Here is a 12,262-nt window from a genome sequence, read left to right as displayed (position 1 = left end):
GCTGGCCCCTGTGCTTGGCCCCAAGCTCCCTGGTGGCCCTGGCCTTGTGAGCCTCCTGGTCTCACAGGAGAGATGGGCACTAATGAGACAATAGCAGCTCAGGAGGCGGTGCAGCCAATACAGCAGTAGACTCACAAGCATGAGGTCCCCGGTTTGTAGAGTGATTTGCTAGAATGGTGCTCTGGTTCTCTCTCATATTAATAAATACATATTTTAAGTGGAAATTAAAAAATGACTAGTCAATTAAAAAAAAAAAGAAGAACCTTTGCGGAGGGTAGATAGCATAATGGTTATGCAAACAGACTCTCATGCCTGAGGCTTCAAAGTCCCAGGTTCAATCCCCTGCACCACCATAAGCCAGAGCTGAATAGTGCTCTGGTTAAAAAATTTTAAAAAGGGAGTCGGGCTGTAGCGCAGCGGGTTAAGCACAGGTGGCGCAAAGCACAAGGACTGGCATAAGGATCCCGGTTCGAACCCCGGCTCCCCACCTGCAGGGGAGTCTCTTCACAGGCGGTGAAGCAGGTCTGCAGGTGTCTATCTTTCTCTCCTCCTCTCTGGCTTCCCCTCCTCTCTCCATTTCTCTCTGTCCTATCCAACAACTACAACAACAATAATAACTACAACAATAAAACAACAAGGGCAACAAAAGTGAATAAATAAATAAAATAAATATTAAAAAAAAAATTAAAAAAAATTTTTTTTAATTAAAAAAAAAAAACTAAGTGAAAATCATATCTACCTGTAGAGCCATAGATGTGAGACTCCAGGGTGTGTGTGGGTGGGGGCTGGATCCTGGGGGTGCAGCATCTCAGGCATAGACATGCCATGGGTTTCTGCTTGGTCTAGACTGATGACCTGCCTCCTCATCCTGGAAAGTGGGATCCTTAGTCCCTGTATCCTGGCTTGCTTTGGGATGAGCTGAGCAAACATGCATAAGCACACCTTGCCCAGCACATCAGCATGTTGTCAGTACCCTGCCTCCCAGCATATACTCCATTTCTGTTATCACTGTTGCTAATATTATAGAAGGCAGCACGGGCAGCCGGAGACTCCAGCATCCTCCATGCGTGTCCTGTGCAGGGTGATGCAGGGGCCACACTCAGTCCCTGCAGCCCCTCCCTAGGGTAGGGCGATCTCAGAGTCTGAGGCCCACTCCCCCCAGGCTGACTAGTGACTGCGGTGGCTCTGATTTATTTATACTACAGAAGCAGTCAGCACCAGCATAGGGCAATGGGCAACTCTGTGTTTGCTGGAAGATTCAGCTGGCAGCACTGTGAGCAGTGAGGGCCCTCCTCACCCTGGAGTCTGCTCCCCTCTCCCATTTTTCTGCAGGCCCAGAGCAGAGTGGGGAATAGGGGCTTCCACACTCCATTCACTCTGTCCAGCTTTAGGGCAGGGGTCCCCTGGAGAGCAAACCATCCCTGCAAAGCAGAAAAGGTGCTTCTCTCAGGTGGGGTCAGAACTCAGCTCTCACAAGCCCTCTTAGTGTTGCTGAGGAATTATTCTGATGCAGTCTCTGCCCCCAGGTTTTACTACGCCCCTCAAAATCTTAGCAGTGCCCCCTTCAACCAATCCTGGCCCCACACGTCACCCCTGGTTGTCGCCCAATAAAAAGCCCCCTCACCCCCCCCTCTGGGCTCTCAGCTCCCCCTCTCTCAGATCTCGCTCCCTTCTCTCGCCCCGTGGTGAGGTAGTGGGGACAGCCATTGTCGGCTGACTCCACGTGGCCTGAGCCACCCCCCCATCCTATAATAAAGATTTGTGTGCCCCCTTTGCTCCGGACGTCCACTCTCTTCTCCGCGGTGCAGCCCGACACCTGACCGCTACAACAACACTCTAGCTGGCTCTCTGGTGTCCTTTCCCTTCCCACTACCCTTGCCCCATATTCGGGGAATGTACTAGAGCCTTGAAAAGTCAGCCTGTGGTCGGGTGTGCCTGGGTCTGGAGAGGGCACAGGCAAGGCCTTCCCACCTGTGTTGACCCAAACTGCTGGGTGATGAATCTGCCTAGCTGCCTCTTATGTCCTTCTGGGAGACACTTGAAGTTTGTTTTGAAGTTCCTGTGAGTGATGAGGTCCAGGGCTCTTGGCCACTGTCCCTCCCCCTTATGTGCAGTATGCAGCTATACTGACCCAAGCTCTCTCCAGCCTCAGGGCCTTTCCTTACTCTGTCCTTCTGTTCCCTGATACCTTATCTGGCCTGCTCCCTCCCACCACATCCTGAAGGTCTCACATGAAGGCCACCTCCTCAGAAAAGTCTTCCCTGATCCCAGATCTGGTCTGACCCCCGTGAACACTGCCCCTGGCTCGCACCCCTCACTGCAGTTGTGGTCATTTGTAGGAGAGATCTGTTCCCCATTCTTCCTCTCCACTGGCCTGGGACACGTGTCTCCTGTTAGCAATACCTAGCACAGTAGCCCTTATACAGGGAGTCCCCGACAGACTTTGCAGAGTCTTCAGGCCTGGGCTCAAATGATAAGGTGTGACTTGGAGCAGGTTTCTGCCCTTTTCAATCATAGTTGTTTAGTGTGTTAAATGAAAATACACAGCCGGGAGTCGGGCGGTAGTGCAGTGGGTTAAGCGCAGGTGGCGCAAAGCACAAGGACCAGCGTTAAGGATCCCAGTTTGAGCCCCCGGCTCTCCACCTGCAGGGGAGTCGCTTCACAGGCGGTGAAGCAGGTCTGCAGGTGTCTGTCTTTTTCTCTCCCTCTCTGTCTTTCCCTCCTCTCTCCATTTCTCTCTGTCCTATCCAACAATGATGACATCAATAACAACAATAATTACTACAACAATAAAACAAAGGCAACAAAAGTAATTAATTAATTAATTTAAAAAGAAAATACACAGCCAGCCCCACCCCCACCCTAAACCTGGACCCAGAGAGAGGTCCTGTGGAGGCAGGCACTTCTGCTGACCTTTGCCCCCTCCCCACCTCCCAGGGCTGCCAGAGGAGCCGGACCAGAACCTGTCCAGCCCCGAGGAGGTGTTCCACTCTGGCCACTCCCGCAACTCCAGTTACGCCAGCCAGCAGTCCAAGATCTCCGGTGAGTGCTCGCCCGTCTCACACCTTTGACCTTCCCCATCCCTGGGCTCCCAGTAATGATCTGTGTTCATGTCCATTCTAGGCTACAGCACAGAGCACTCACGGTCCTCCAGCCTCTCTGACCTGACACACCGCCGCAACACATCCACCAGCAGCAGTGCCTCTGGGGGCCTCAGCATGACGGTGGAGGGGCCTGAGGGGAGCGAGCGTGAGCACCGGCCCCCGGAGAAGCCTCCAAGGCCGCCCCGGCCCCACCTGTCAGACCGCTCATTTCGGTGAGTTCCCCTTGCGTGAGCACTGTACTCTCAAGCATGATGTCTCAAGTTTGACCCCTCACACTGCATGTGGTGCCAGAACAATGCACTGATTCTCTCTCTATAAGCCTAGAAAGAAAGAGAGAGAGAGAGAGAGAAAGAAAGGAAGGAAGAGAGAGGAAGGAAGAAAAGAAAAAGGGAAGGCAAGCCATGTGGCAACACACACACACACACACACACACAGCTATAGCATGCCCATAATAAACAAATAAGTATCTTAGGAGTCAGATGGTGGCACACCTGCTCGAGCGCACACGTTATAGTGCACTAGGACCTGTTTGCAAGCCCCCAGTCCCCACCTGCAGGGGGAAAGCTTTACAAGTGGTGAAGCAGGGCTGCAGGTATTTCTCTGTCTCCCCCTTTCTCTCGATTTCTGACTGTCTCTATCAAACAAATGAAGATAATAAAAATTAAAAAATATATAACAACAAAATAAAGATCATAAAATTACAAAAGAACAAAGAAACCCCCCCCCCACATACACCCCCCACTACCTTCCTCTCAGTCAAGTCTAGGGAGTCACCACGATGAGTGTCTTATATCCCACCGGTAAAGTATTTATTTCATCAGATGGTCCTTCTCCCCCCAGGGAGGTGCACAAAACTAGGTGCTGGCATGGGCTGCTCCTGTCACCAGGCCTTCAGGTGCTGTCACTCTCCCCACTTTGTGAACAAGTTCCATTCCAGTTTTTCCCTAGACCTGGAAAAGCAATTCAGTTCTATTCTATTAGGTGAGAATGATCCTTGAAAATTAAGAAGAGGAGGGTGGGTGGTAGTACAGCGGGTTAAGCACACATGGCACAAAGCGCATGGCCTGGCATGAGGATCCAGATTTGACCCAGACCTACGGGGCTGGGGGCGGGGGTTGCTTTACAGGTGGTGGAGCAGTTCTGCACTTGTCTGTCTTTCTTTCCCCCCTCTGTCTTTCCCTTCTTTCTCCATTTCTGTCTGTCATATCTAACAACAATAATAACAACAACGATAAACAGGGGCAACAAAAGGGAAAAAATGGCCTCCGGGGGCAATGGATTCATAATACAGGCACTGAGCCCCAGTGATAACCGTGGAGGCAAAAGAAAATGCATAGGCTGAGGAGATAACATAGTGGTTATATAATTGCCTTCATGCCTGAGGCTCCAAAGGTCTCAGGTCCAATCACTGGTACCACCATAAGCCAGAGCTGAGCACTGATTTGATGGGAAAAAGAAAGAATGAGAGAGAATGGTTTGTGGTGGTGGTGGTAGTGGCGGGGTGGCGAGAGGAAGAAATAAGAGGATCCAGGCATGGTGCACCTGTGTAAGGACCCAGGTTCAAGCCCCTGATCCCCACCTGCAGGGAGAAAGCTCCATGAGTGGTGAAGCAGGGCTACAGGTATCTCTTTCTATCTTCCCCTCCTCTCTCAATTTATCTTTGTCTCTATCCAATGATTAAAAAAAAAAAAAAACAGACAAAAATTAAAAAATAAAGCATCGTGATCTGGGAGGTGGCACAGTGGATAAAGCACTGGACTCTTAAGCATGAGGTCCTGAGTTCAGTCCCCGGCAGCACATGTGCCAGAGTGATGTCTGGTTCTTTCTCTCTCTCCCCTACCATTCTCATAAATAAATAAATTCTTTAAAAAAAAAAAAAGCAGCAACACTAACACTAATAACCATATAGTAATTATTTAAAAAAAAAAAAAAAAAGAAAGAAAGGAGTGAAGGAAGGGAAAAGTGAGAGGGGTTTGGGGAAGGAAGCATGTTTTCATGTTTCGCCAGGTTGAGGCTGAGCCTTGGGTCCCCCTCCAGTGCTGTGTGGCCTCAGGTAGCTGGCTTAACCTCCCGGAGCCCTCACACCTTCATCTGTGTAGGCCACTGATAGTAGCACTTGCACCATAGGCTTCATGTGAGGGGTAAAGCATCTTTTTTTTTTTTAACATTTTTTTAAAAATTTATTTCTTTATTGGGGAATTAATGTTTTACATTCAATAGTAAATACAATAGTTTGTACATGCATAACATTCCCCAGTTTCCCGTTTAACAATACAACCCCCACTATGTCATTTATCATCCTTCATGGACCTGTATTCTCCCTTTTTTTTTTTTTAACTAAAGTCCTTAGTAAAGCATCTTGAGTGCTCTTTGTCTCTACTGTAGGCTTGTCACTCACCTGACCTATGACTACCTCCCATCTCCAGGCGGAAGAAGGACTCCGTGGAGAGTCACCCAACCTGGGTAGACGACACACGAATTGATGCGGACGACATCGTGGAGAAGATCATGCAGAGCCAGGACTTCACAGACGGCAGCAACACTGAGGGTGAGCTTCTCGCACTGGGTGGGCTTGAGGGGGCAGCTGCCCGCTGCAGGGGCTCCCTGCAGCCCCCTGCCCTGCTCAGCCCCCTCCTCCTCTGTGTCTCCATAGATAGCAACCTGCGGCTCTTTGTCAGCCGGGATGGCTCCACCACGCTGAGTGGCATCCAGCTGGCCAACAGGTAGGGGGCTGGTTCTGGGGGACCTTGCTGGGGCAGCCAAGGGCATGGTGGGGAGAGCAGGGCTTCAACAACCCGCCACCCTGGCTCGTAGGGGCATTCTGGTCACTATGGTGCAACCCAGGGCCAGTTGCTTCTCTGCATAGCATCTGTCAAGTGGGAATAGGACAGATCAGTTCTGTGGGTGCCCAAGGCGAACTTGGCAAGTGCCTGGGCTTGATACACAGCAGGAACATAAAATTATTAAAGTGCAGGCAAGGGAGATAGGATAATGATTAAGTAAACAGACTCTCATGCCTGATCCAAAGTCCCAGGTTCAATCCCCTGCACTACCTTAAGCCAGTGCTTATCAGTACTCTGGTAAAAACAAACAAACCAACAAAACACACACATTATATCTTTTCTTTTCTTTCTTTCTTTCTTTGGTCTCCAGGGTTATTGCTGGGCTTGGTGCCTGCACTATGAATCCACTGCTCTTGGAGGCCATTTTTTCCCCCTTTTGTTGCCTTTGTTTGTTGTTGTTATTGCTGTCATTGTTGTTAGATAAGACAGAGAGAAATTGATAGAGGAGGGAAAGACAGAGGGAGAGAGAAAGATAGACACCTGAGAAATTGATAGAGGAGGGAAAGACAGAGGGAGAGAGAAAGATAGACACCTGCAGACCTGCTTCACTGCTTGTGAAGCGACCCCCCCCCCCCCCGTAGGTGGGGTACCAGGGGCTCAAACTGGGATCCTACGCTGGTCCTTGCACTTTGCACCATGTGCACTTAACCCCTGCGCTACCACCTGGCCCCATATCTTTACTTTTTTTTTTTTAATTTTATTTATTTATTTTCCCTTTTGTTGCCCTTATTGTTGTTACTGTTGTTGTAGTTATGATTGTTGTCGTCGTTAGATAGGACAGAGAGAAATGGAGAGAGGTGGGGAAGACAGGGGGAGAGAAAGATAGACACCTGAAGACTTGCTTCACTGCCTGTGAATCGACTCCTCAAGCTGGGGGCTTGAACCGGGATCCTTATGCTGGTCCTTGTGCTTTGCACCACGTGCACTACCGCCCAACTCCCCTTTACTTTCTTTTTAAAGATTTTATTTATTAATTAATGAGAAAGATAGGAGGAGAGAGAAAGAACCAGATATCACTCTGGCACATGTGCTGCTGGGGATTGAACTCAGGACCTCATGCTTGAGAGTCCAAAGCTTTATCACTGCATCACCTTCTGGACCACATATATCTTTACTTTCTTTTATTATTATTATTATTATATTTTATTTATTTATTTTCCCTTTTGTTGCCATTTTTTTTTTTATTGTAGTTGTTGTTGTTGGATAGGACAGAGAGAAATGGAGAGAGGAGGGGAAGACAGAGGGGGAGAGAAAGACAGACACCTGCAGACCTGCTTCACCGCCTGTGAAGCGACTCCCCTGCAGGTGGGGAGCCGGGGGCTCAAACTGGGATCCATACACAGGTCCTTGTGCTTTGCGCCACGTGCATTTAACCCGCTGTGCTACCGCCCGACTCCCTATATCTTTACTTTCTATCCTACTTTCCTCCCCCCTTCCTTCAGGATCTAGGACCCCCTAAAATAAACTGATGACAGCTTGTTCATTTATTAAGTCCCAGCTGGGCACCAGACTTCTGCACCATGATACTCACCCAAGAGATGAAGGGGTAGGATCCTGCGTTTTGCCTGAACTCTGCAGTTTGTAGAATGACTTGACTGCTCACATTTATTGACAGCATGCTTATTAAGCACTTACCTCCTAGTGAATGGGTGTGAGGAAGGTGTTCCCCAGGTTCCTGTGGGCCAGGGAGGTGGGAAAGCACCCACTTAACATCAAAGGCCAGAGAGGATGGCTCTTGTCTTGGTTTAGGGCCCCAGGTCCTGCCTAGTGCTGCTGCTCTGCTGACCTCTGCTGGCTGAGGCTCGAAATTGCAGCTGTGGAATAAACAACCTAGTCAGCCGCAAGGTCTGAGAGTGGCTTGTGTGTCCTATGCGACCCTGGTCCCCTGAGAAGATCTGACCTCAACCAGGAAAAAGAGCCAGTTTGCCCCTGACCTACGGCCCTCCTATCAGGCCTGGTGAACTCACTGAGCCTCAGTGGCACACATGTAGTCCCACCCTGCCAGAGAGGTGAGTCAGTGAGTAGCTGCTGGTGCCCAGCCTGTGCCAGCTCAGCCATCCCACAGACTCTAGTCCTTACTATCTGTGTCACTCTGGGCAGGGGGCCAACCTCTCTGAGCCTTAGTTTCCTCTTCTTCAAAGCAGGGCCAGTTGACAGTTTCTGTTTGTGCCCAGAAGAGAATTAGGGAGGATGAACTAACCTGTCTCTCCCCCCACAGGGTCTCTTCTGGGGTCTACGAGCCAGTCGTGATTGAAAGCCATTGAGGAGCAGGTGTGCAGGCTGGAGGAGGGGCCCTGCTTACTTGGGCACCCAGACCCATGTCATTCCACAAGGGACTGTCCCTGTTGGCTGACCACCGCACACCACATCTCATCTGTGCCTCTTTCATGTACTCTATCCAGCCCCACTCCTGCCCAGACCATCATTCCATTGTCCTCCCAGCCTGCCATGACCCTCCTGGCCCATCACGGCCGGGGCACCACTGTGAATATTCTCTGAACCACTAGAGGGCAGGACGTACAGGCCTGTGAAGCAGGTGGGCAGGACAAATGGGCCAGGACCACTTCACTGGAGGCTGACTTGGCCCCACAGAGGTGACCTCCGTGCGGCAGCTTCTGCACATTTGTTGACACTTGGGGGCCGAGGGGGTCACTTGCCCTATGCCATACTCATTATCAGAGCACCTGCTCAGCCACATTCTGGCAGAGCTTGCTCTGCTGCCCCCATGTCCCCAGAATCCTGCCACTGTGGTCCTGTGACTGCTTAGTGCTTCAGTTGTTGCTTCCTGTGCCCTGGGGGATCTGCTGGCAGCCTCCTCCAGGCATCCAAGACCTCAGATCCTGCCCCATTCCAGACTGCAACCCAGCCCCAATGAATGTCCCCTTGCTGCCCTGGCAGCCTGCACTTTGCACTTGCTTATCTCCAGCACAGCCCCAGCAGCCCCTACCTGCCCCTCAGAGTCCTTCCCCAGGCTTCCTGGGCACTTCCTGCTGTGCAGTCAGTGTCCAGGGCCCAGCTGGCACGTGGCTGGAACACGGCACCACCTCTCCCCCCTTTGCTCACTAGCTCAAGCCCAGGCTGAGAAAGGGCATTCTCTTCTGCTTGGGGCTGGGTCCTGAGCAGCTGGCTTCCTATAGGAAGCCAGGGAAGGTGCCTCCCAAGCCCTCGGAGTTTGGGGGGCCCCAGTCAGCAGAGCTTGGCAAGCAGAGGCCCTCTCTCACCCCTCTGGCTCAGCCAGTCAGAGCTGGCTTCCTGGCTGGAAATGCCTCAGCCCTCCTCTAAAAGCACCCCTACTTCTCAGCAAGGAGAGGCAGGACCTTTTCAGGGGTGCTTCCCCTGTGGGGAGCAGTCTGACCCTGTCTCCCCACCCCCGTCCCTGTGCTTACTAAAACCTCTGCTCTGCACTTTCTCCCTGAATCCTCTACTTGCTTGAAGGCGGGTTCTGGCTGTCAGCCAGGGCCTGGGCAAACACACCCTCCCTCCCTGCTTCTCTTAAATGTCACTCATTTTGTATAAACCCAGCAGGCTGGTGTTTATTTAGCCCTAAAGTTTTTTCTTTGCTTTGTTTTTTTTCTTTCTTCATACCTCTTTCGTCCTTTCTGTTTCCTAGTTCACTTTGGTATTTTCTCCACCACCCCCCAGGTGAGGGGAGGTACTTCTGTTCTCTGGATTACCCGCTGGCTGGCACCAGCAGGGCTGGGGGTCTGGATAGGGGACCAGGACACGGGCTTTCTCTTGGGTGGGGGTAAAGGTCACCTCCCCAGGCTGGGAGGTGTCCTGGCTCCTCTGCCCCAGCTGGCAAGAGTTCAAAGCTTAATCTTGAAGTCTCCTGGCATTGGGACCAGAACATTTCTAGGATTTTGTTGCTATTGTCATCATTGTGTTTAGTCACCTAACGCTTAGAAAATGGATATTAGAAGGAGCCTGCTGAGGCAGGACAGAGTGCGCGCTGACTGGATATAGCTCTGGTCAGCTCTGGGGGTGGGAGGAGGTCCCTCCTGCCCTACAGACCCCTGGCACTTTAGAAGGGAGCTGGCTACTCTGTCTCCAGGTGAAGTGACCCCTCCACCCAAAGATGGAGATGTACTTTTAGGACATATTTAGGGTTAGGCTGGTTCCGAATTAAGGGGGGGTAGTGTTAGGCATGAAACAGCTGGCTTTGGTGCTACTGGGAGGACTCCCCTAAACCAGTAGCCTCAGCCTGTCAGAGGGGAGAACTGAGCTTGACTGACAGTTGCCACAGAGGGAGACCCAAGCCTGCCTCATCCACCCAAGCCAGGCCCCCAGCTGGGGTAACAACTAACAGAATTTGATCACAACCAAATTAAGACTGGCTGAAGCCTCAGCTAGGATCCCTTTCTTCAGCCCTCCAGCCCCTCAAGCTCAGTGAATCCCCACTAGATGCCCACAGCTCCTGGACTTAAAATTCTATAATAGAGAGAGACTATATAGAGCTATTTTTGGAAAGGAATTGGTCTATGCAATGCCAGTTTGGAATCTTCTTGAAAGACAGTTTAACGTTTTTACTAGGAAATTTAAAGAAAATAGAAGTCTACAATATTTTTAAGGTTTTTCTGGTCACCCACAAACTGACCACATGACATGATCTGCCAGGATGGAAAATGTCCATGTTTTTTCTCCTTTTAAAGAGTTGAGCAGGGATATGGGGGGGGGGTGGCATTTTATTCAACACCCTCTTTCTAACAATGTTGCCACCCCCACCCCACCCCAATTCAGTGGGCTGTGTTTGTATCTCTGTCCCAGCTCCTATTGTAAAAATAACATTGTAAGGGGAAATCAGCCTAGTGTCAGTGTCTTGGTTTGGGGAAAAAATTAAATGTTTTCTTTTTACGGCACTGTTGTCTTTTGTCTGCTTTACCGCATCACTTCAGGAGCACAGGTAGCGTTGGTACGCGGTGTGTCAGGTGATATCCTGGGGTGGTAGAGATGTAGGTGGCCAAGGTTCCCCAAGACCTGACTGCAGTCAGTTATTACCACCTCTGGTTGCTCCAGATCTCTGAAGAAGAAGCAAGCCCACAAGGGCAATTTTAACCAGTCACACCTAAGAACTAGCAGCTCTGACCTCAGGGCTCAAATTCTAACCACCACTCTAGGGACCTCCCTAGCAGCTAGGTAACCCCCGGTGAACATGCCTGAACAAATACCTATGATTCGGGCTGAGTGGTGGCACACCCAGGTAAGCACACAGATCACTGTGTGCAAGGTCCCAGGTGCGAGCCCCTGATGCCCACCTATAGGAGAAATGCTTCCTGAATAATGAAGCAGGTCTGCAGGTGTCTACCTTTCCCTCTATCTTCCCCTCCCCTCTCAATTTCTCTCTGCCTCTATACAATAATAAATACAAATATTTTCTTTAAAAGATGAAAAAGAAAAGAAAAGCAAGCATAGTGTCTATCCTACAGGAGGTGCTGAGCACATCCTCAACTTCTTTAAAGGTTTCTCACCTCCCATGCCTGGGCCCTTAAGCTCTGCTCACAAAGGTCTCAAATTACACAGAATGCTACTGAGTCAAGCTCTGGAAGAGGCAAGTTACCCTTGGCTGCCCTAGTGACCTCAGAACAATAAGGGCAACAAAAGGCGGGGAAGTGCCTGGAAGCCTCAGTGACTTTGGACAGGCCAGAAGGGTTAGTCCCTGCTATAACTGGGCATTGTCCCCACTCCTTAGGGCTAATGCCCTCTTAAAGCTCTTTAAAACCTGGGGACTGATTCTCAATTCCTCCTCCTGATCTGTATGCACCTGGGAGGAAAAAGCTGGCTCCCTGTTGAGCACCAAGTCAGTTGGGACAGACAGAAGGAAATGGAATGAAAACCAGCGTTGCCTCTATCAGCGTGGGGAAAGCAGTTCCCACAGAAATAGGCTTAGACTATCCAGGGAAGCAGCTGCTACCCAAGGAACAACCCGTGCCTGCTTCAAACTGCTTTTTTTTTTTTTTTTAAATATTTTATTTATTTATTCCCTTTTGTTGCCCTTGTTGTTTTATTGTTGTAGTTATCAAACTGCTTTTTTACACACACGTACCACTGCCGCCACCACCACCACCACTACACCATACTCCTCAGGAGGCTTGGGGTCCCCTAAATGCTATTCTGTTCAGAATCCAGGATCTAGATAAGTTGCCAATTTTTTCATACTCAATGCCTTGCTTGTGTGCAGTTTCACCCCTCTTGGGCTGATTTCCGCCCCCCCCCCCATTCAGAGATACATAGAAGAAGTAAGAGATGGTGCCAGGGCTTCCCCCAGTGTCGTGGCTTTCCCTTGTGGTGCCAAGTCTCACACCTGAGCCACGCTTAGAG

The 12,262-nt window shown here is 50.4% G+C and overlaps 1 protein-coding gene across 1 annotated transcript in view; it reads left to right on the top strand.

The window, feature by feature from the left end:
* EEIG1 (estrogen-induced osteoclastogenesis regulator 1) overlaps positions 1–10,803 on the top strand; it is a 44,481-nt gene extending 33,678 nt beyond the window's left edge. The window contains exons 7-11 of the mRNA XM_007528860.3: positions 2,938–3,042; positions 3,124–3,316; positions 5,531–5,652; positions 5,758–5,827; positions 8,166–10,803. Coding sequence (XP_007528922.1) covers positions 2,938–3,042; positions 3,124–3,316; positions 5,531–5,652; positions 5,758–5,827; positions 8,166–8,211 — 536 coding nt within the window. The 3' untranslated portion in view covers positions 8,212–10,803. The remainder of the gene's footprint in view (positions 1–2,937; positions 3,043–3,123; positions 3,317–5,530; positions 5,653–5,757; positions 5,828–8,165) is intronic.
* The last annotated feature ends 1,459 nt before the right edge of the window (positions 10,804–12,262 follow it).

The sequence above is a fragment of the Erinaceus europaeus genome, chromosome 10 (assembly GCF_950295315.1).
Source record: "Erinaceus europaeus chromosome 10, mEriEur2.1, whole genome shotgun sequence".
Classification (NCBI taxonomy): Eukaryota; Metazoa; Chordata; class Mammalia; order Eulipotyphla; family Erinaceidae; genus Erinaceus; species Erinaceus europaeus.
Note: the sequence above shows the minus strand (reverse complement) of the source record. Positions and strands in the feature narration are given on the sequence as shown.